At 42.4% G+C, this 25110-nt stretch overlaps 2 protein-coding genes across 2 annotated transcripts in view; both read right to left on the minus strand.

Moving 5' to 3' along the window:
• Nucleotides 1-932: 932 nt before the first annotated feature.
• zbtb45 (zinc finger and BTB domain containing 45) lies at nt 933-19437 on the minus strand. The gene is made up of 6 exons (XM_033623330.2): nt 19180-19437; nt 16707-18053; nt 16195-16329; nt 11367-11507; nt 4274-4547; nt 933-2803 (listed from the first exon to the last, which is right to left on the minus strand). The coding sequence occupies exons 2-6, from the start codon at nt 17769-17771 to the stop codon at nt 2391-2393; spliced, it is 2028 nt and encodes a 675-aa protein (XP_033479221.1). The 5' UTR covers nt 17772-18053; nt 19180-19437; the 3' UTR covers nt 933-2390.
• Nucleotides 19438-21405: 1968 nt separating this feature from the next.
• Nucleotides 21406-25110, minus strand: part of LOC117255306 (hexokinase-1-like) — a 30642-nt gene continuing 26937 nt past the window's right edge. The window contains exons 17-18 of the mRNA XM_033624053.2: nt 24735-24968; nt 21406-22633 (exon numbers count right to left, since the gene is read on the minus strand). Coding sequence (XP_033479944.1) covers nt 22483-22633; nt 24735-24968 — 385 coding nt within the window. The 3' untranslated portion in view covers nt 21406-22482. The remainder of the gene's footprint in view (nt 22634-24734; nt 24969-25110) is intronic.

Raw genomic sequence — 25110 nt, forward strand, 5'->3', positions numbered from 1 at the left:
GGGGGGGGGGGGGGGGGGGGGCTCTGGGGTTTTTTCGGACCTAACTGTATTGGTGAGTTTGCACAGCGGCGACCGGATCTTTGCTCTCACACCACAAAAAAATGTGATGGCACAACAGTCTCCTTCAGTACATTATTCTATGCTTTCTTTTGATTTTCACATTGGCTAGTCATCCTGTTTAATTTGTCTTCTGATTAAATTGGAACTGTTGAAACAAGTTGTAGGAAGCCTCTGCAAGTAATTGGTTGCTGGCAGACACTCTGTGCTGCAATAAAACGGTTAATCAGCAGTGCCGTGCACTGTAGAGTCGATGCGCTGCTGGTTCTGCCAGCCTGAATAGAATATAATGTCTATAGCCTTACTGTTGTGTGTACAGCCTTTATAGACTGAGCTGAGTAGTGATGCGCGGGTCGACCCGTAACTGACGGGACCCACAAATGGACCTGCGGGTCAGGCAGCAGTGATCGTCTGTTAAATCGGTCTGTAAATGATATTTTGACATTATTGGCTATTACTGTCATGGCATCCGAAGGTACTGATGCGTTGAGCAGGTGACAGTCCGCGGTCGTTTTCAAAACACACTTGTGACACGCGCTCCAAAAGAAACTTATTGAAACTTTAAACAATAATTTAGTGTACAAAACGGGGGAAACAAATGTTGACAAAAACGGTTCCATAATTCATATTAAATTCAAAAGATAACGAAAAAAACAGCTACAAGTTAGAGGGAATAGTGATAAAGTGGTAAAACTTGGCATTGATCCACAGCCTCAGACGGATGTGCTCAAGCGTGCCGTGCACACAAGCTCAGTTGGCATACTATATTTTCACATTTTTAACAACGCAATTTAAAAGTTTTGATTTTTATTGATAACCTACATTTACCAACAACAAAAAGACTACATTTAGCACCAAAAAAATATGTAAAAATATGTGGGGGGAAAAAAAAAATCGAATACCAAAATTTCATAACGAATACCTACCCACAAAAACGAATATTCAAATATCCTAATATCTGGGTACAGCCCTACTTTCATTTACATTGCCAGGCAGGTTGGAGGTAAGCGCTCTTAGAGTGCCCTTCTAGTATTGACCTTGTATATATTCGCCTCAAGTCTAATTTTCAATTCAACAAAACACACCATAATATAAAAACTACTCAAAACAAAGACCCAAAACGAAAATTTGAGGGTCTATATTTAAGTGCTCTATAGCGCTACTGAAATGACTCATTTAAAGTTGAACACACTGACCATGTTAACTAAATTTATCACCTTCCAAAGGTGTTTGTAAAATTTTATTCTTTAATATTTGGAAGGCTTCACTTGTTACATAATGAGGCCATAATGTTTAAATCCAGAAATCAGCCAATACACTTACAAAGCACCAGAAGGAAGATAATAAAAGATGGCCCACGTAACAAGCTGCCATCATTTAAGCTCTCACTTACAGATACATTAAATATCTCTTCACTTTTAAAGGAAATCCAGTTCTTCATTACAGACTGGCTCTTGTTTGTCATAGTTTTGGAAATCAATCGGTTATTTTACACAGCCACTTTGCTGAGATCTCAGAATAAACAGCGCTTCAATAAGCAGACTGGGTTGTAAACAAACTGAATTATGTTCACGTTTTATTTTATGCACTTAAAGATGTGAAACTGAACCGAATGAGCTCCTATTTTCAACCTGAATTAACCGAATTGAGGGTGAATAAAATCCTGCAACCCTCCCTTCCCACCAACCCTGCCTTCCCCTTATTTCCCCTAACTTGCATCTCCTTATAACCCCAATCCCCACCCCACCCTCACCTCCACCTATAAACCCCACGACTCCCCACGCCCTCACCCACTCCCAAACCCGCTCTGTATTCCTAACCTCTTTGGTGACTCTCTGGTGTCTTTGAAACAGGGTTCCTACACATCCTCTATTTCAAAAGTCAAAACTTGTTTCCACCGAAAAAATACATTTTTGGCTGGAGTTTGGATGGCTGTTCAACAAGGCGTGTGATTGTTAGCGATGTCGCTCTATAGCTCATGATTAGTCATCACAGCAACAAGTATCACAACACAGGAAATGACAGTAAGACTACAACTATTCAAGACGGGCTTCTGGGGAGGGAACAACAATTTTTACAAACTTTTCCAGGATTTTTGTGCAATTCCAAAACCACTTTTTAAATTTACATATCTCTCAAACTTCAAAGAGCCTTTCCAGCCGTGTGTAGGAACCCTGATTGAAGGTGTCGCTAAGCTAAAACAATGGGAACCTGCAAAGCGCTGTCCCCACCAGAACAAAAGATCAACAAGGCTGTTAGGACCAAATAAGTTTCGTTTTAAGGAATGGGTTCACTGACCTTCCCCTCTTCCCCGTATCTCCCCCTCACTCTCTCTAGGTGGAGGAAGCTCCGTGGCTGGGCATGTTGGCCATGCTGCCAACCATGCCAGCCGCGCCAGCCATACCTGAGGGCCCTCCCAGAGCCGGAGGACTGTGCTTGGTAGGTGAGGTCATGTCGGCTCCACGCCCTTGGCCTTGGCCCTGGGGGGCGTGGTGGGCGTGCTGCAGGGCGTGGCGCTCCAGCAAGGTGCGGTGGGTGAAGGCCCGGTGGCACACGTTGCACTGGAAAGTGCGCTCGGCACGGTGGGTGCGCATGTGCACATTGAGGGAGCTTTTCTGGGTGAAGCGCTTGCCGCACATGGAGCACTGGAAGGCCCTGACGCCAGTGTGCACCACCATGTGTTTGAGGAGGTAGTCGCGCAGGGAGAAGGAGCGCCAGCAGATGGAGCACTGATGAGGTTTCTGACCTGGAGAGACAGGTATGCACACACAGACATGCAGTATACACAAAGACACACACAAGCAGCTGTGTCAGTACATCTGAGTCATTTTCTGTTACTCTTTTGTTAATATACAGTGTAAATTACTTAAATTAGATCAATTATTATTCATGCTTCCAACAAACCTGTACCTGAAAACTGACTTAATCTGTTTTTGAGGTTCTTGTTTTATACGTGTGACAAGTTTTGTCTTATGTAATGTTTATCAATGGAACACACTTCTTCACATTTATTAACAATTTGACTATTCTATATCTGATTATGTCCACATTTGTCATAAATTACAGCCATTGCCAAAGAGCAGAGTAGAACGCAATTGATATATGTGCTTTTGAAATCCAAAACTTTTGACTGATGCTGGCAATAATTACACAATTTTATTTTTATCTAAAATATAAACAAGTTGTCAGGAGTTTCCCCCCACTTTTTTAACAGTATAAAAGACCTACTCTAATAGAGCATTTTGATCATCACAGGACACTGAAAGTCTTCAGATACATTTGGTCAAAGGGTTAGCAGTTTTGTAAAACAGAGGAGGCACTCCTCAAAATAAAAAGTCAAATCAGAAAGTAAAAACAGATAAAATGTTTCCTTATACGTTTTCCTGATTGTTTAGGAATATGTCCTCAGAGAGGATCCTCCATATTATCAATTATGACTGACACAACAAGCTAAACAGCATCCTGAGATGTGTGTGTCCACCTGTTCAGAAGCTACGGTTCAAAGTAGCTGACACATGATGTGAGAATCAAAGCTGAATTAAGAGGTTTTTTTTTGGCCACTTGGGGGCGGAAAAATGTTGTTGTGGCTAACATGGTACCAGCTAACAGTTGCCTATGTATTTCTGTATCCAGCAGACATGAGCAATGAGACATGAGAGCAGTGAATTACTCATGTGGAGTCCACCTTAATGTTAGTCTCATATTCACTCTTCTTTTAGCTCTGTTTTTGGTCTCCACCGACTCCTGAGAAAAATATCTGGCTTCAACCCGTGACAGCAATCAGCCGTCACCGTGTCCTTGTGTATCAGTCTGTGTCCCCTCTCTAAATTCGGAGGTTTTGAGTGCAGCAAAGGTAGAACTCTTTTCACCTCAGCAGCAGTTTATGGAGTTATGAGTTGTGGGGAGGATAACTGATCAGTCGATGTAATCAGAGCTGATCAGATCAGGCTGATGGATGAGAGCAGCAGCTGCGCAATCAACTTTTAAGTTTCACTTTCACTGCACCTGACGTTCTGCTGATGGTGCGAAGCAATGATTAACCGAATGGTATACAGTATATATTCCAACACACTCCTGATGAACGGTCCAGCTTCAAAAATAGAAAATGGAAATCTGGCTGCAGTTTTAATGGTGGCACAAATAAATTAATGTATGGGTAATGGGAAAACCAGAAAATAAGAAATAACAAGGTTGAGGAGAAGGAGGCGTGTCTTACCGGAGTGGATGAACATGTGCTTGCTGTAGTTCTTCCTGGAACGTAAAGATTTGCCACAGTGCGTGCAGTCGAACGAGGTCTCAGATCCCTGGGAGGAAGGGGAGGGGCCTGCAGAGCAGGAGGAGGCAGAGGGAGGTGGAGCTGGGGTCATCGGTGCAGGAGGCGGGGCCTGCTGACTGGGCTCCGTCCCCGCCATGCTGTCGATTCCACCCATGGGCCCGCCCACATAGAACGGAGCCGGCTGCGACTGGCTCACTGGGTACTGGAAGAGAAGCTGAGGACAAAAATAACGATCACTGTTAGCGCCAGGTGAAATCTGAACTGCATACATGTTCTTTTAATTCCTGTTTTAATTTTTTCTTTATGATTTGCATGTTCTTCTTTGTGCTGTTCTGTTTTTTTCATTGTTTTGTTTATTGTTACTTTTAAAATTAACATTCAGTATTCAAAACATTAAATAAAAAATTCTAATCTCTCATGCATTATGTTTTAATTCCATATCCACACTAATTTTAGGGATAGACTGATATGGATTTTTTAGGGCCGATGCCGATACCGATTTTTTCCCATCACCCTTAGCCGATGACGGATTATGGACTGCCAATTTTCTTGAGCCGATATTTGGGGCCGATACTGCTTTTGCTCCCTCAATTTACATAAAAAAATGACACAATGATAACAAATATTACAGGTCTCAAGTTTAAAATAAGAAACATTTATTGAACAGTAAAAAATACTAAAACAAGATGGAAAGTTGAGGTAGAACAGGTAGAATATTATTATTATTATTATAAATTCAAATAAAAAAAAGAGTTCAGTGCTCTTAAATCTTCCAGTAATGTCTTTATAAAATAAACAAATATTTAAGCTGAAGCATAAATAAAACAACAACTACTATACACAGTAGGATTCGCTGCATGTGCGCTGCAGGGTCTTCCGGCAACACAGAGCTGCCCGTGGATGCCTGTCTGTAAATCATGCCACAGAAAAATATATCCGCGAACCCATGCGCGTATCGGCCGATGCCGATACAAGTAAAAAACTCAAATATCGGCCTGATATATCCGCCGGCCGATGTATCGGTCTATCCTTAACTAATTTAGCCATAATTTTAATTCTGATTTAAAGACCAGTTTACATTTTTAAATATAGGTATGCACGCTGTCTGAGGATATAATCTGCAATAGGGTTGCAATGATTATTCGACTTATTGATGACTAATCGACTATTAAAATAATCGGTGACTATTTTAGTAGTCGACTAGACGGTTTGAGTCATAGTTTTTAATAGAAAACGACTATAAAAGTACCCCAAAATACTGAAATCAAATAAACACAAGTTCAAATTATTGCAGCTTCTTATGTTCAGATATTGACAGCTTTACACACTCTCCCATGACGGTGAACTAAAACCCTTTGGTGTGAGTATGAAACAAGACATTAGATGACATAATTTTGGGGTTTAGGAGTGACAGACCGACATTTTTCAAAATTTTAACACATTTTTCGATAAAATGATTAGTCAACTAATCGAAGAAATAATCGACAGATTAGTCGACAATGAAAATAATTGTTAGTTGCAACCCTAATCTGCAAATAATAATAATAATAGCTAGCGCCGTTGTGTTTGATAACATTGCTGAACCGATATTACAGCCTTGAGTTTTGGCTGATACCGATACCGATCTGATCCAAGCACGTATTATACATATTCACTTATTTTGTTGTCAGTCATGTTAGAAAAGGTTTGATCAAGCAAAGAACAACTACTTAATCAGGTTAGTTGGAATGATCCACAACAGTTGGTATGCAAAACTGACGTGTTTATTGTTAACAGGGTTAAATAAACAAACTTTAAACTTGAACATTAACATTTATTAGAAAATATAGCTGGTTTGCTTTGGCTGCTTTGGCCCCTTAATAAATAGAAAATAAATCAACACAAGAAATCTTTAAAATGTCTAACAATGAAATTAAAATAGCAGCAAGACTCCACACACTTGTGCTTTGGCCCCCTAATAAATAAAAAAAAGATTAACACCACAAGACATTGTTGACATTTAACAAACAATGCAGCCTTTCCTTTTCAGTTATTTTAGTAGTGTTTTTGTAGTCCATCCATGGCTCCAATTTCACTAATTGTGCCCAAAACAATGCCATCAATGCTCTTTACTTAAATAGTAAGAGTGTAAACCAAATAAAAATATCACTCAAAAAACCAGAGCAGAAAACAAATAGTCAGTTAACTAAATTGACCGCTACTCTTCCTACCCTCTGTGTATCTGCTGTATGCATGCTGGCCTGGTGGATTGATAGTAAGAGCTGGAGCGGATCACTGGAATGGACTGCTTGAATCGCGGAGCGCTGGGCTGGCACGGACTTTTTTCCGTGAAAAATTGGATCGGAGTTCATGGATCGGCATTTTTCCATGCAGTCCGATCCGATGCCAATGCCCGTTTTTTGCTAATATTGGCGGCCGATACCGATCTGAATATCGGATCGGGACATCCCTACCCAACGGTGCTTAGCGTGCCTTCAGATAATAATATACACTCAACAAATGAACAAATGAATGAATGAATGAATGAATGAATGATTCTGTTACATGTAACGTCCAATAGAGGGAGACATAACATTTAAAAAAAGCACTGAAAAGAGGCACCGTAATGTGCGTTTTGTTTCGGTCCAGTAGGTATCCGTTGTATAGCTACCGGTTCCATATAAGCACCGACTTTCGGTACCCAATCCTAAATATATATATAAAGAAATTATGTATGTACATATACACACACATATATATATATATACAGTACAGGCCAAAAGTTTGGACACACCTTCTCATTCAATGCGTTTTCTTTATTTTCATGACTATTTACATTGTAGATTCTCACTGAAGGCATCAAAACTATGAATGAACACATGTGGAGTTATGTACTTAACAAAAAAAGGTGAAATAACTGAAAACATGTTTTATATTCTAGTTTCTTCAAAATAGCCACCCTTTGCTCTGATTACTGCTTTGCACACTCTTGGCATTCTCTCGATGAGCTTCAAGAGGTAGTCACCTGAAATGGTTTTCCAACAGTCTTGAAGGAGTTCCCAGAGGTGTTTAGCACTTGTTGGCCCCTTTGCCTTCACTCTGCGGTCCAGCTCACCCCAAACCATCTCGATTGGGTTCAGGTCCGGTGACTGTGGAGGCCAGGTCATCTGCTGCAGCGCTCCATCACTCTCCTTCTTGGTCAAATAGCCCTTACACAGCCTGGAGGTGTGTTTGGGGTCATTGTCCTGTTGAAAAATAAATGATCGTCCAACTAAACGCAAACCGGATGGGATGGCATGTCGCTGCAGGATGCTGTGGTAGCCATGCTGGTTCAGTGTGCCTTCAATTTTGAATAAATCCCCAACAGTGTCACCAGCAAAACACCCCCACACCATCACACCTCCTCCTCCATGCTTCACAGTGGGAACCAGGCATGTGGAATCCATCCGTTCACCTTTTCTGCGTCTCACAAAGACACGGCGGTTGGAACCAAAGATCTCAAATTTGGACTCATCAGACCAAAGCACAGATTTCCACTGGTCTAATGTCCATTCCTTGTGTTTCTTGGCCCAAACAAATCTCTTCTGCTTGTTGCCTCTCCTTAGCAGTGGTTTCCTAGCAGCTATTTGACCATGAAGGCCTGATTGGCGCAGTCTCCTCTTAACAGTTGTTCTAGAGATGGGTCTGCTGCTAGAACTCTGTGTGGCATTCATCTGGTCTCTGATCTGAGCTGCTGTTAACTTGCCATTTCTGAGGCTGGTGACTCGGATGAACTTATCCTCAGAAGCAGAGGTGACTCTTGGTCTTCCTTTCCTGGGTCGGTCCTCATGTGTGCCAGTTTGGTTGTAGCGCTTGATGGTTTTTGCGACTCCACTTGGGGACACATTTAAAGTTTTTGCAATTTTCCGGACTGACTGACCTTCATTTCTTAAAGTAATGATGGCCACTGGTTTTTCTTTAGTTAGCTGATTGGTTCTTGCCATAATATGAATTTTAACAGTTGTCCAATAGGGCTGTCGGCTGTGTATTAACCTGACTTCTGCACAACACAACTGATGGTCCCAACCCCATTGATAAAGCAAGAAATTCCACTAATTAACCCTGATAAGGCACACCTGTGAAGTGGAAACCATTTCAGGTGACTACCTCTTGAAGCTCATGGAGAGAATGCCAAGAGTGTGCAAAGCAGTAATCAGAGCAAAGGGTGGCTATTTTGAAGAAACTAGAATATAAAACATGTTTTCAGTTATTTCACCTTTTTTTGTTAAGTACATAACTCCACATGTGTTCATTCATAGTTTTGATGCCTTCAGTGAGAATCTACAATGTAAATAGTTATGAACATAAAGAAAATGCATTGAATGAGAAGGTGTGTCCAAACTTTTGGCCTGTACTGTATATATATATATATATATATATATATGACAGACTAATTTTTTTCTTGTCAGCTTCTAAAGTGACCCTGACATCTAAATCAAAAACACAATTTCAAAAAGCAGTTTATAAATTTTTCTTTGACAAAAATGATTTCTGATTCACTTTGCCTGTTTAATGCTTTGATTATTATTGTACAGAACAAGGGAGACAATTTAATGGCAGTTATTTCGTTTACACGTACTTTTATCACAGGGTCAAAACTTCAAATGCAAATCCTCCTTTGCATTTTCATTTTCAAAGTCAACACACCTGTCAATCAAACTGTGAAGGCAAAGGTCTGGGGAAAAGGAAAAAAAAGTCCATCACACTAAACTGAAGCCTTTGTTTGGTTTTCTGTGTTATCTTTGTTTCACTGCTCCGACTTGTGTGGGTTTTTTATTCATTTAACGGCTGCATTGCGCAAATTTCTGTTTTCAGTCAATCAACTCAGAATCGCAATAAACCACAAGAAATACAGTAGATGTCTTGGTCTTTGTTAAATTCTTTCATTCTTGTCTTACAGATGCTGTGAATGCCTCGAGTCCACACAGTAAACCAGTCACATAACAGATACATGCATTAAATGGAGAGATGTCAGAGTGAGGGGGCTTCCTTGACCTTGGACAGGCGCCCCGAGCACTGCCTTGCTCAGGGGCCCCTCAGCAGTGCCCAGGAGGCAAACTGGCATCCCTCCAGCTACCAGTCCACGCTCCATACTTGGTGCACATGGGACATGAGCCAATGACCCTCCAGTTCCCAAGCCAAGCGCCCATGGACTAAGCTACTGCCGCCCCCAAAAGGTTTAGAAATCCATGATGCCTGGAGATTTTTTTTGGTGCAAATGTTCCAATTGTTTGTAATGATTTGAACTGTTCTTTGTTAACCTCTGAAAGTTGTTTTAGTTTTACTGTGTCCAAAGAGGAAGTCTGCGAAATCATCTTTACAGATAGATTCAAAAGTGTCCTTGATATTATTCCCAGTTAATGCATTTGAATCCTTAACTAATTATTGTTGGTTTGGCGTACACAGTTTATTTGCTATGAAATAAAATGCCTTAGTTGATTTAAATCTATAAATATTTTTAAAGTAGCAATTCATAATCTTGTTTAAATTCGGCAATTTACCTTCCAACTCTTGTTGCGATTTTTTAAGACATTTTTCTTCGAGTTTTAAATCAAATTCTTTGCTGAGAAAGACGTTTAATGCCTCTCAAATTGTATGAGCAGCTGGTTAGTTCTTTCATCACATTTGTATTAATTAAGCGATCTTTTCTCTAATTAATGTATCTTATGAACTCTGCACCTTCAAGATGTGCTATATGCATTCTCCATAGTTGATCTAGGGGCTGAAACTATCGGTAAGTTTCACTGCCGATTAATTTTTGGTCTATAAAATGTTAGAAAATTACGAAAACTGTTGATTCGTCTTCCACAAAGCCCACGATGACCTCCTCAAATGTCTTTGTTTTGTCCACAACCCAAAGACATTCAGTTTACTGTCAGAGAGGAGTAAAGAAACCAGAAAATATTCACATTCAAGAAGCTGGAATCAGAGATTTTAGACGTTTCTTTTCTTTTAAAAACAACACTCAAACAGATTCATCGATTATCACATAAGTTGGCGATTCATTTCATAGTTGACAATAAATTGATTGGTAGTTGCAGTACTAGTTTTATCACTCTCACTTTTAACATTTCTGAGCCCTGTTGATTGTTGAGTGTACTTTAAATTTGATTCACAACTAACCTTTAAGTTTCAGCACTATCAGCAATGCAAACATTTTTGGTGTCTGTTAATGTCAAGCGTGTTTGTTTTCCAACTGTGACACATATACTGTAACTATGACTGTGCCTATCACTCTGACAACCTTTAAAAGATCCAGCGGGTAGGATTTAGCGGATATGTTGTCAGAAATGGAATGTGTATAATCACATGAAAATATTTAACACTGTCTTTTTGTCACCTTAGAATTAGACTTTTATGTCTACATAGGGAGCAGGTCCTCATTTATGGAGATCGCCATGTTGCACCACCATGTTTCTACAGTAGCCCAGAACGGACAAACCAAACACTGGCTCTAGACAGGGCCATTCATGCTGTTAGTCTGCAGCCCCTACTTGACTCGAAACTGCTTTATTCAGTGTTTTTACAAGTTGAAATCACAGGTCACATTTGTTTTAGAGAGGAGGAGACCTCAGCAGATAATTCAGCACCCAGTAAAAACCTCCTGAATGTCTAGATAAGAGAAACTGGTGCGCTCACACTAGCAGGTGCTGGGCTAACGGCCCATCGCTAACATACTGAACACTGTCAGAGAAACACTGGTGTTTAATGTGAAACTGCTTTATTAAGTATTTTCACAGATTTAAATCCCGAGGTCCGTTTGTTTTAGAGAGAAAGAGATGTCTTTGGATTCTTCAGCTCCCAGTAAAAACCTCCTGAACAATGAACGCTTAAGAAATTCTAACTGGGAGAAGTAGCTTGTTGCAATTAACAATCCTCACCACTAGATGCCACTAAATCCCCCTAACTCTCACACAATGCTCCTTTAACTCTAGAGCCAGTTTGTGCTAACATTTTTGTGATTGCAATAGATATTAAATGTAATCATGGCGTATGAGTCACGGAGCACACTGACCTGGTTGTTGATGGACTGTGTGGTTGGAGGCGGAGTCATAGGCTTGTTGACCCTTCCTCTGGGGTTGAAAGCCATGGTCTGGGGGGACTCACTCTGGGGCCAGAAACTCTCCGAAAACACCCCCTGCTCATCGTAGAAATCCTGAAAGACACACACAGACAGACTTAAAGATCCTGACACACACATCTCAGTCGACAAATCTGGCAACACTAGTTTCAATGGTATTTAGGTTTTGGCTCCAGTTCAAGAATTTCTGGGGAAAAAAAGAGACTATCCTCATGTTTAATTAATGTTTTTACATGACACGTCTTTTGTTAAGACTCCAGTTCAGTTCTTCCAATGCCATACATTCATCTATAATCAGGATGCTGAACGCTTACCTGATCCATAGGTGCAGTTCCTGCCTGTCTCTGTGCTCCTTTGGTGAATGAGGTGTGCATAAATGAGCAAAAGCCCTACGTACACATTATTATTACTCTACTGTGTCTCTTCTCACGTACAAATATTTATAGACCACATCCCCCATTATTTGCATTTACTACCTTTTTTTTTTTTTTTTTAAACCCAATCCTATGCACGCATGCACACGTTGGAAAGATCAACTCGCATGGTGTGGTCCAACCAGTCGAACTACATTGCTGTCAAAACAGCAGTGTGATCAAAAGTGCAGTGTGATGTATGGATGGGGAGATGATCTGAGAAGAATTACCGGTATGGGTGGAGCTCATCTAACGTAAAAGACCAGGAAATCCCAATGAATTGAACTTTTGTTCATTACTCATAAAGGCTGATGGAGTTTAATCAGCCACATAGAGGAAGGCAAAATTGATTAAAATCTCATATATGGTAAATATATTTTGATAAAATTAAATAACAGCGTAATGCATCATAATTTAGTATATTTTAGCCTCTCACAAAATTAAATGGAGTTATATGTCTCTTTTTTTGTTAACAGACGAAATACCTACATACCAACATACAACACTGTAAATCAAATATTGTTTTAGAGCACTTCTGCATATGAATTTGCAACATTTCCACCTTGCAGTTACATGTGACGTGTAGAGGCTATGCAGATGACTACATTTGATTACGGACCTTTGTATTTGGACCTGGCGATAAGCTTCTCTTCTGATCTCAATTTTGCCTGATTTGCAACATGCAAGCTGCAATGTGCAACATGAGACAATTTCCCCTTTCTCTTCTTTCTTTCTTTCTTTTCACCACCCAATAAACACCATACTTGCAACCCACGCATGAGCAGAACAGAGCCGTGCACCATTCGCTAAGTAATCTGCAAATTACAGCGGTAATTTCGTATGAACTCCGCACAGTGACCACATTTACATGCACAACATATTCCGATTTTTGGCCTTATTCTGAAAAATAAGGCATTCCTTCTGAGCTGTTCACATGTCTAATGAAAATTAATATTGCACATTTACATGCAACCGAGCATAATCTGATTAACGTGCCCTAACATGTCATTCATCACGTCAACCTATGGAGAAGTGGAACTGCCACTTTGCGTCTTTGCATCAAAATACGATTTTTCCAGAGTTTTCCACCAGGGGCGGGCTTGTTGGACTGTGTGAACACAGCCTCCCTCTTTCACTACTTCAACCATCTTCTTGAAAGGTCGGCCTTACAATATCTGCTTATATCTAAACACCCGTTTATGTCTAAGTCTTTCATAATGTGAAAGTGAATGAAATGGAGAGACAGACGGACATTTTTGAAATGAAAGTGTTACTCCATCTGGCCAGAAATGGGGGCTTTTCTTTTGGGCGTGTATTTCTACCTCACAGCTTTGCAAACTGTTGGCTACTTAGTTTGTGTAGAATGCAACCATGACAACGCACAGAGCTGACGTAAACAGGCAAGAGGCTATGTGACATAAACTGGGGTAAAAATCAGACGCATGATCCGAATGCACTATATATATGTCCAATGAATTCTCCTAAAACCTCAATAATATTGGCATATCCCACGTCTTCATTGGAAAAATGCTTTATTTGGAAAAAAAGGCCTAATTTGGAATATTGAAACGGAATATGCTGTTTACATGACGCTTATCAAATTCTGAATGAATTCTTGAATGACAATATTCGGATTAAGAGTGGAATATAAGTGTGCATGTAAATGTAGTCAGTGTCATGACAATCGGGTTTGAACATTGTCTGTCGTTGCCAGTTAACACGTGTAGCGCCCAACCGCAGATTGCTAATGTCAGACGTGTTTTCACCGACTGGAAATTCTCTGTTTGGTTTAGGCGGAGGGTTGTTGCCTGGGCAAAGTGTGCAGGATGCAGGACATGACGCAAAAAGCACAGTGTGAGCAGTGTTTTGTTCACAAAGCCAGTTCATAATTTGGTCCTTGAATTTGTCATCTCTCCAGTGAGAAATTTTTGTTGGCATCTTCGTGTAAATGACCCTTCTTCTTCTTCACCCTTGGATGTTTGTTTTCTTCCAGCTTCACGTCAGTCGCATGATAGAAACGTCATCAACACCCCCACCGGCTAGCTCCAATTCCCCAAACAATGACCTGCTCTAATTACACATTAGCTCAGTCGGATATTACATGCAATTTGCACTAGGGGGCTGGCAAGGTAAAGTACATTTAAGTCCAGCCCAACTGATTTGAGCATTTGCATTTTCAAGGGAGCATATCCTCTAAGGGGCTGTCAGAGACAGGCAACAGCATCTGTGGGCTACTTTGGTGGCAGCCATGCTAACTAAGCTAACATTACTTTGACTGAAAAAAGGCAATCAGAATCAGCAGAGATGCTTGCTAGCGCTACTTTCATCCCGTCTACCACTGTCAGTCACCTGGCTCTCATGATGCACGTCATAATGGACCCCTGAGAACTCCCAAAGCCATGCAGCTATACGGCTTCTACTTATAGACTGGACTGTAAAATAAAGATGGACGACATGACAGCTCCCCAAAAGTAAAGACAAAACATCTAAATGGCCTAGCTGCAGTATAGGCCCCCCCCCCCTCAATGTTAGCGGGTGGAATTCAAAGTTTCTGTGCCTGCGAGAGAATCCGTTTAGGTCTGTGTGACGTAAATATCGTTATCCACCCATGTCCGCGTGGGTCTGCATGGACCCTATGCAGACATCTGTGTGCAGCCCATTTTTTGTGATCCAGAAAGTGTAGGCATAGCAAGCGCACTGACACACTAATAAATGTTAAAGTGATAATTTTTCTGATACGTTTGGTTTTAACTAGTTATTTGATGTTACAGAAAGGGGGGTCCGGCATCTTGATTGACAGCTGTGTGTGCCAATGCCATCAGTGGCGCTGCTGGCTACTGGTTGAATGGGTGCATGGGCAGGAACTCATCACTGTGGAGATTGCCACTGTGCAGCCTCTGGCTCTAAACGACATCACCAGCAGAAGATGGTAGCGGCCGTATCCAGGATATTTTGGCATCATTTTTGTACAGTGGGAGTAAGTGGAGACGTGTTGTCCATCTTTATACACAGTCTACGGTTCCACTCATTTTTCCTCACTGAGAAAGAGGCTCATATGTAGATTCTTAACAGACAGCTTGAGATAGCAGAAGGGGTGGAGTTACCTTTCAACAAGTTTTTATCTTAAAAATGTGATCCAACTGCCATTTACATCTAGCTGAGATCCAATCACAGAGTGAGCCACACCACTATTTGATCTCATCACATCTCGACTGCAGTGCATCCTGCATGTAATCGCACCTTACACACACATGCATGTCCTTTATCAGATGAGATAGCCGAGACAGAGATAGGTGATGGGGTTAAACACATGTGGAAGAGACGACTATCTTACAATGAATAATGAAGGCATGGTTTGACAAATATCAACTAACACATGGTATATTTTATCATATAAAACATACCTCTACAGACACTTCAGTCATAAATTCAAAACATTTTCTAGAATAAAACAATTTCTGTTTACTTAGAGTCACATTAAAGATATTCACTGAAGCGTTGTGCGTAAAAAACCCTGAAATTTAGAAAATCTAATTATGAAGTGGAAAGATAGAATAAATATATAAAGGCACAATATTAATAGTAAAATAATCAATGTGCCACAACTGGTGGCATAGTTTTATTTTTTTTGCTACACTTTTAGCAGTGAAGAGCAAATGTAATGCTCTACAATAAATTGGTTTTTAAATAGTCTGTGCTGAGATATGCAAGTAAGAAGCTGCTTGTCACCGTGTCATACGAACTGAAGAGCAGAACTGGAAAACTGCTCACAGACAGAAGATTAGATTATTTCAAGCAGTGCTTGGTAAATTAATGATCACATGCTTTGCTTTGCATGAAAGACACAACGCCTTAACCTCCTAAATTGAGTGGATTATTCCATTTCCGATCTTGACTTACTCTGCAGCACTTTTGAGAAAAGTGACAGGCAAAGCTGAATCCTTTTGACTGTGTGGCAGATGTTCCTTGTGTAGTCTGCAGGGTACAGCAGGCTGCGGCATAAATCTGCTCCACCATATCCCCCCCCCCTACTTATTTCAGGACTTGTGACAGAAATGCTGAGAATAAATTTGACACAAAGACATATTTCTAAAAGTTTCCTCAGACGCAAAATGTTTTTTTTTTCTCCCAGAAGTATTAGATTAAAATCAATCAAACGCTTAAAATCTGCATTATGTTTTATGCTCTGAGTGCTGTCCTAATGCACACAGCGATTAATTATTTATTTAAACATTCAATAAAAGTGAGCCTTACGTCTCTATTGTTTTACATTTTATCATTTTTGCTTTTATCAGTTGGTCGTCTTTGTTGACTCCCACAGCTGCAGCTCACCTCTATGTCAAACCCACCTGTCCAAAGCCTGCCATGGATTCCTGGGAGCCCTCTTGTTCTCCGTCTCGTCTCCCGTCCTCCAAGGCATAGACGGTCCCATCTGGGTCCTGGACCCCTTCATCTTTCACCACCACTCCTTCTCCTCCCAGCACCTACAGAGAAAAAGATCCATTTCAATTTAGAGTAGCAGAGAAATTATGTTTACAGCAGTGGCAGGAGCTAAAAGGCAGCAGATAGTCCATGAGAACAACGATAAATTGACCCAGCTACAGCCCCTTAAAGCAGGTACTAATAAGTTTAACGACCTACAGTAAATATGCAGAAGTCCATAGAACATCAACAAGGCAATTACTGCTTAAGTTAAGACGAGAGCTTCTCTTCAATTGTGCAAAGTGCAGAAACATCTCAGCGATATACGCCAATGCAGTGTGAGAAGAGGGAAAAGCAGAAAAAGAAAGAAAAGCAAACCGTTGCAGCTCTGCATGCCTGAAAGCTGTAACCATGGCAACCCTTCCCCTTATCCCCCTACCTGGAGTCTTAGCGGCTGCCTCTGCTTGCGGCTGTGGCTCGCCCCCCTGTCTCTGTCTCCGTCTCTTCCCCGCTCTCTCCCGTCCAAGTCCTCCTCCTCGCTGTATCGGTCCATCCCCACCAGGTCATCAGAGAGGTCAGTTGTGTTGCCGCGGAGGCTGTCCCTGCCGATGCTGTCCACACTGGCCACACCGGAGCTGCAGCCCGCTGAGAGGTTCCCTGTGCTACTAGTGCTGGCTCCATTGGCCGTCTGCGCCAACAGGTCTCGGAGCTTGTACCTGACATCCTGAGTACAGCTGGGGCTCTGCTTCATGAGGATTGTGCCAGCCCCGGAGCCCAGTCCGTCGCCGCTGCACATGGAGCCGGGGCCCATGTCACCCAGTGCCATCAGACTGACTGTGTTAGCTTGCTCCATAGGGCCTTGGCCGCTCTCGCTGACACTAACGTTGGCACCCCCCAATCCCCCTCCCATGTTATTCGCCCCACATTCCGCCATGAAGTTGGAGAAGTTTGCGTAGCCTCCACCCCCACCCGCACCAACAGAACAGCTTCCGCTGCCACCACTCTCTCTCCCTTTCCCCCCGCCACGTTCTTCTTGTTTAGGGAGAACTCCTCCAAGCAACCCTCCTCCTGCTGCCGCAGCCGCCGCCGCTGCTGCAGCTGCACTCGCTGCCCCTGCCGCTGCCTTCCTCTGAGAGATGATCTGGGTGCACTCGTCAATGACCGTCTTGATCTGCAAGATGCTGGCAGCAGTGAGGATGCAGAGGGCCTGTGACTGCAACACCACCAGCGAGCCACTGTACATGAAATCCACAAGCTGCTTCACGGTTTCGGCGGGCACCAGCGGCGGCACAGAGATTTCAGAGTGACCCAGCAGCAGCTTGTCCTGGAAGAAGGGGCTGCCAGCTGCCAGGACACAGGCGTGGGCACGTAGTGAAGCGTCATGTATCCGCACTGTCACATCACAGAAGAGGCCCTCACGCCGCTGCGTGCGCAGGGCTTCCAGCACTGACTGGCTGGAGTTATGAAGGTGGATGTAGTGCACGGTCTCTGTGCCGGACGCCATGTTGGGAGGTGGCGAGTCGCTGGGGACAGGGTGGGAGTGGGGATGGGGGTGGGGGAGGGGGGGGAGGTGTCTGGGGTTTTGCGTCAGCTTGAGGGATAAGGAGGACAAGGAGGGAAACGGGTACAGTGCATGGGCCACGGTGGGTCCGCGTCCCCTCAAACAGTCATGAGTCTGATGAAAGCTTGCTGCTCTGCTGTGGTTCAAGTGTGTGAGGAGCTGCCTTTGTTGTCCTGAGAGGGTCAAGGGGTTGTTTCCACCAGCTTCACTGTCTCTTTTCAAACCCTGTTACAATGAGTCACAAAGAGAGTGATTAAACACTAAGCTGTTGTATTAAAAGCTGAAATGATTAATCAATCAACATGAAAAAGTGATCCCCAATATGATGATAGAGGATTAATCATATGTGTCATTTAGGTGGCAAACATTCCCCAACTCATGCTTCTAAAATATAAAGATTTGCTGCTTGTCTTTGCTTTTAAAGACTCTAAATTAAACAGTTAGGGATGTTGGACTGCTGGTCAGACCAACTGGGAAATTGTGATGGACATTTTCCACCATTTTGAATGCTGTAGAATTAATCTAATAAATAATCAGCATATTATTCGACTACTAGTTGCATACATTTTGAGCACTGTTATGAAGCATTTTCTAGTCAAGTCATGCAGCTGTGGCTGAAGGTGACAGAGGTGACAGCTAAAAAGCTGCTAATGGACCGTCAATTATGTCGCGTGCATCGTCTGGAACACCTGTTTTGGACAAATGACAGCACGTGCCGTGCGCGAGTTCAATAGCTTCTCGGGTCAGTTTATTTGGCTGTTCCTGCTCAGCGGGTGGCCAGTATCGCAACACCAAAAGATAATTTCGACTGTTAGTTGTGCTAAACAGACGCACGGGGAGTGAGGCAGTAGAAGCCGAACAATTTAAACACCGGCTTAATTAATTTAAATGTTTCTTCCAGTTCCAGTAAACAGGTTACTGACCAGCCGACGTCAGCTCCAGCAACAAGCGACCAGGTTAACGGTGACAAGCTAACGTTAGCTAGCGTTAGCTGTTGACATTAGCCGCTCGGCTCCCGCACGGAAATCTGCACGAAATGTACACATATCCTCATGCAAACTGGGCACAGCCACCGACTAACACACAAAGGCGAATTGTTAGATATGAAATGGAAACTGGCAACGTGCCTAGCATAACATAAAAGCAGCTATCGGAGCTCGCCCCCACGCTCCAATACAATGCTAACCTAGCTCGATTACTAGCTAGCTAGCGCCAATTGCACAAGACACAACTAGTTAAGTTAGCATGCCAGCTAACGGGCAACCACCCTTTTTTCTGTACAGAGCGTGTCCACGCAACACTCGGGTACTTGATCCGTGTCATTGCATGTAGTTTAATCGTGACTACATACCTGCAATGTGCAGTGACAGCTTGGCGCTTTTTAGTTTCAGGCAGATGGATGCAGCAGGAAGCCCTCAGTAAAACGCACCCAACCTGGTGAGAGCTGGAAACAAACACACATGCACACAAACACACAATCACAGACTCACACATACATGCAGAGATAGGCACAAAAAAGGGATGTGGAGGTTTTTTTTCTCCTGCTCAGCGCCAACTAAAGCATCCACAACTGTTAATGTACATGCAGTGCTTTTTTCACATTAATACAAACGGGCTCACAGTCACACCCTTTAAAAAGTAGGACAAATGCCTGCACACAAACCCACATTAACACACACGCAACAGAGCCATCAGACATGAAAGCACACAAATGCATGCAAACACACCTGTACACACCCACACACACTGCAGGGAACATACTGTAACGAAAGGAAAATGCAAACAAACACATTTAAACTTTATAGTAGGCCGATGGCATCAACACAAAGGAGGGGATGGATACAGTATATTAAATGCATTGTGCTGGATGAGCACAAGAGCAGCAATATGATAAAGACAGCAATTCATACTAAACCACAATGAAACTATTGTTAACAGATTCATAGGTGGGCAGATGTTGGCAGGTGTTCAAATGTTCAGCTTGCACACGGGGCGTATGAATGTGTGTTTAAGGGCTAAAGGAGCATTTGTACAATGAGTTGTCCTCTCTGTGTTGTAGCCTTGGTCCGCGTGGATGACGGTGGCAGCAGGTCTGATGATTTCTGCACAGCAAGATTCCAGGATCAGCTTGTACTTTCAAGGACAGAGAGCTGAAGTGAGTACAATGCAGGAATGGTTGAGGCATACAGTAAATGATGAGTAAACTAGTAGGAGTCAGTCAGTTACAGCCCCTTCGCCGGATGAGTTGAAGTCACACACATAGTGTCTAAATAGATGTGTAGTAATTGTTTTGACATTGTCGGACATTTAAAGACTAAGCAATCAATTTATTAATCATAAAAATTGTCCAAAAATTATAATGCATCATCTGCAGCTGATCACGAGACAGAAAAACAACTGGATGCAAATTCTGCTTTTGCTACTAGAACTTTTTTTTAAACACTTCTTTTGTCGCTGGGTTGTCTTCAAGGTTGTTTGTAGCTCAAAACAAACTGGCTGCATGTTTCCTGATTTGCACCCATGATATTACCTTCAGTGTCATAGAGTGTAGGATTTGGGGGGCGTCTATTGGCAGAAATGTTTATAGTCACCTGAAACTAAGAATTGTTGTGTTTTTGTTACCTTTGAAGAAAAATTCCCGAGGGGAAATTCAGTTTTTCACTCTGTTGTCATATACACACAGACCTGAAATACACACACATGCACAAAAAGGACCTACACATCCATTAAATGGAGAGATGGCAGAGCAAGGGGGCCACAGACAGGCACCCTTCCTATTTGAGTATGGAGCAAGTCTTCTTCCAGGGAGTCTGCCATGTTTCTACAGTAACTCAGAATGGACAAACCAAATACCGACTCTAGATCAGACAATTCACATTTTCGTGTCAGCCACTCTAGTTCTCATATTTGCTTTGCACACAGGAGAAGTTCTAAGTTCTGCGACGTCACCGCTATACGCCACTAAATCCTGCACACTTGACCTTTAACCAACAGTTACAAGGATCGTGTTAAATTGCTAGGTTAATACTGTTCCATTAAAACGGCCGCACCCGTTCATGGAAAAGAACCCTTCAAGGTGTCCTTTAAAAAAACACTTCTTTTTTAAGATGTGTTGTGGAATTCCATCAGAAAGAGCTGGAAATTGGCTGTATTAACAGGGTTGGAAATTAGCACTAGCCACCAGCCAGATGCAGTTAAAATATCCAACTGGCTGCTAGATTTGCTTCGCTCACCAGCCAAAAAAGAATGGTAATCTGTTAAGCGGTTAGTAGATTTTGGAATCCACCAGCTACAGTGGCAGCTGGACAAAACAAGTCAATTTCCAACCATGTGTATCACCTTTCTTAATAAGTCCTCTACATTAAATCAAATGTAGCTGTCAGAGCTGTAGCATGTATTGGTCTTAATGCTGAGCCACAGCACACACAAACACCTCAGCTGAGCTTCCTCGAAGCTAATTTGCCCAATGTTTTCTGTGTTTGACATGTGTCTGCCTGTTATCGACTTCCCCGTCTTGTATTACGAGTTAAGGAATGTCTCTGCCGCTGCTCAATAGTTTAAGAAAGAGACACCAGGATTTACTCCACAACATAATATAATTTAATGAATTCACTTTTCACTGTGTTGATCACAAATCTGTATTGATGTATAAAAGAAAGAGAGGGGGGGGGGAAAAGAAAATGATCCAGTACTCTCCTTTGTCTTAATGTAAGGCATGCAGTCTCCACAGAGCTTTGGACATTAAAAGCTACAGGTCATTACAGTAGGACAAACTGACACTCAGCCACAAATACACACAAAAGCGCTCGTAGTATCCACTCTTCTCGGGCCCAATAAACATTTATTCTTTGCACGTACAATGAGTAGAGGTGGGATTCATCACAACACCAAAAGTATAGTAGTTCACAAATAGCAACAGGACACGCTAACACTTCCACTGGGCCTTTTCTACCCTCCCATACCTGGAGGAATCAAGGGTATGGTGCTGCTGGAATACTTCAATATGTGAATTACATTGATAGTTACACAAAAAGTGGTTAGTAGCCAAGCGAGTGGTGTGAGCATGTTGCACATAAATGAGGATGATTTGAACAGCCGTGACTCTTGCATTCAACCCATTGCAGCGAGCCCTTTTGGAACTGGTTTTCTGAACCAGTGGAGCCTGTAAAAATGAGTGTCATCATTCAATGAGAAGGACATCCTTCATTTGGAAGTTACATTGAAATGCTGCTGTTGTAACTCTCATATAAAAAGTGCTGACATTTTTTTTGTGTCCATCCATGGTGCTAAATCCTATGACCTCTGGGATTCAAAGTGGCCTCAGCTATATAAATACAATGATATATTTGCCTCCATATAAAAATAAAATTAGCAATACACAAATATTGCACACCTAAAGTTTAGATTTATCAGATTACGGACAAGCTATTGAGGAAAATGTACAAACATGGAAATAATAAACCCTCTGGTGCAGTATAAATAAATATTTAGATATTTAATTCCCGAGTCATGCAGCATGACTCTCTGGCTGTACGGGGGCCAGTTGGGCCAGAGGTGGAGTCACGGCTGCCAAGGGGAGATGGAGTCGGGCAGTGCGGTGGGTGAAGGTCACGGTGGAGCAGCAGGTCGTTCTCCAGGACAAACAGGGCGGAACTTAGTGCTGCTGCGCATCCAGCTCTCTCTGGCGGCAGCCCACAGCAGTGATAAGGGCGGCCCCCTTGCCGCTGCCATCCTCGGATAGCAGGAAGGTGACGTCACATTTTGGGGCAAGTTCCTTCACTGTCTGCTGGAAGATCCGCGAGAAGCTGAGGGAGGAGAGCAACAGGAAACTGTGGTTAGGAGGCAATGTGGTACTGAGCTCAAAGAAATGAAAGACGCTTTCTAGTACAAGTAACAGATTTAGTTGTCACTCATTTGGGGCCTCAGGAAGAAGGAGTGTGACACTATCTGGATAACTGATGATGGACTTAAGTTAAAAGAGCTCCTCCAGATGTTCCTCTGTGTAACAGACCTTTTTCACTGCAGACATTTTGACTTGTCATAGTAGGAAAAGCATGGATGAAATTGATGACGTTATGATGGCTCACTTCCATTAAGTGTCTCAGTACGCTATTCCAGTAAGCCAACGTGCAAAAAATCAGGGCCTCCTGTAAGTGGAATGCAGCCATCAATGTTTTTAATACACCTGTGCTTTCCCCAGTATGGCATGTCAAAATCTCTGCCATGAAAAAGGTCTGCTGTGCAGCCTATGTAATAATCCTGCTCGCGATTTATTGGCTGCACATCGCTATCAACTGATATTCTCCTTGTTGGCTGCCACCTACCTATCGGCAAATAAGATGACACTCACCAATGGCAGTGGCCGATGTTTTTCAATTGCGTCACATCAATTTTGCGCTGGCTAAAAAGCAGGGCTCAAGACTAACAGTGTCCCGTTGTCCCAGGGACAATATGGACAGTGTTTGGGACCGACAAAGGCCTTCCCCAGGGCGCAATTGGGATGAAAGGACACAGCAATATGAAATAGATGTTAGAAGGAATTATGATACGTATAGTGAAAAGTCTTTTGAAGCTGTTACATAAAATGATGATTTGCATGTGAAATATGGTTATTTAAAGGTTGTTTCACAAATGTGTATGATTGGATTTGTGCTAATTCAAGCGTAGTGTAATGAACAGTTCATTTATTTTTTTATGATGTCTCAGGTCCCCTGGCACAAAAGGGGGGATAAATAACAACAAATACATTAGCATTAGTGTCCGCTATCAGACAAATTTTTATTTTAAACATCAGTATTGGTGTCAGCCCAGAGTTTTACAATCAATGCATCCCTAAATCATGCTTAATGAGACAGCCCTCTAGTAGCCCCTCGATTGACAACGCACCTAAGGTCATAGATACTTTTGAGAAAATGGGCTCAACCAAATGCAGTGTTGAGGTGTCTTTTCTATGAAAAGTGACAAATAACTTGCAATGAGAGTGATGGGATCACAGGTGGAGGTGGTAGTAAGTAACTGAGAGGCTTTAGTGCCTACAAAGCAGGTATCTGAGTTTGGTAGAGGAAATCAAAATAAGATACCTGCTTTGTAGGCACTAAAGGTGGTAGTAAGTAACTGAGAGGCTTTAGTGCCTACAAAGCAGGTATCTGAGTTTGGTAGAGGAAATCAAAATAAGCCAGTCAACATTAACCCCTGTCCTGGTGCTGAAATATTCTTAGAAAAACTGACACAGCTCCCTTTTGTCTGTTGAAAATGTTATAAATAGTGAAAAATGATGTCTGCAGAAAAGCCCCAACTCTAGAGAAAAGCAGCAGATCGTATTCAACGAGCTGGAACCAGCACGTTTGGCAATCTTACTCCGTAAATTTCTAAATTGTCCTTTTCTGTCAGAAAGCTAAAAGGAATTGATTTAGTGATCTCTTCAGCTCTAGTCTTCTCATCTTAGGCCAGGGTACAAAATAAGATCAATCCACTGGTCAGATGCTGATAAAACATGCAAGTAGCTGCTAGATTTACTAAATTCACCCACAAAAAAACCAAAAAGACAATGGTAATCTATGGAGGGGCAGTTCAAATTTGAATATTCACAAGGCTTTTGGCAAGTGGGGAAAATAATTTATTTTGCACCCTGTCTATGGTCATTGAGATGGACCTTCATTGTCAGTGTCTTGGAATTTCAGAAACCCCACTTTGTGAAGGCTGACATAGTTTTTAGTGTGAGGAGATAAAATAATGATTCAAGTTCCCTGCCACTTGAAACACTTAAAATGATTGAAAATACAAATAAATAAAAGCTACAACCTTCACAGCCTGATGAAATTCAATATGTACTGTAGTGTTTCAGAATGAATGAACCCTTTCTCCCCCCAAACACGCCTCCCATTATGTTCTTATCCTGTGTCTTACTGTGGGTGCAGCTTGTAGAGTGTGCCGTCCACGCCCACGGTAATGTCCAGGTGGTCCAGTCCTCTGTTCTCACGGATCTTGTCCACCACAGCAGCCATCCCGGCTCCGCAGATCTGAGCCGCGCGGCGGGACACGGTGCCACACACCTCCTTGACGATAATACTGTCATCACAGGTGCTGTCGAGCCCCAGCTGCTGCAGGATCGCCCTGACCTGCAGCAGCGCCAGACGATCGCTGTGGAGCAGGAGGGGCGGAGGGGGGAGAGCGTGTCAGAGGTCAACCAACAGCAGGAGAGTCACCGGATACCTCACAGCTGTTCCCAGAGGCTAAGGTAGGCTTAAACAGTGTATAAACTCAAGTTGTCACATTGCTCCCC

The sequence above is a fragment of the Epinephelus lanceolatus genome, chromosome 3 (genome assembly GCF_041903045.1).
Source record: "Epinephelus lanceolatus isolate andai-2023 chromosome 3, ASM4190304v1, whole genome shotgun sequence".
Classification (NCBI taxonomy): domain Eukaryota; kingdom Metazoa; phylum Chordata; class Actinopteri; order Perciformes; family Serranidae; genus Epinephelus; species Epinephelus lanceolatus.

Coding starts and splice junctions, on each gene's coding strand:
- zbtb45 (XM_033623330.2), bottom strand. CDS start 17,771: ATGGCGTCCGGCACAGAGACCGTGCACTACATCCACCTTCATAACTCC. Junction 16,330..16,706: donor GGCAGCCGCTAAGACTCCAG/GTAGGGGGATAA, acceptor TTTTCTCTGTAG/GTGCTGGGAGGAGAAGGAGT. Junction 11,508..16,194: donor CCATGGCAGGCTTTGGACAG/GTGGGTTTGACA, acceptor TGTGTCTTTCAG/GATTTCTACGATGAGCAGGG.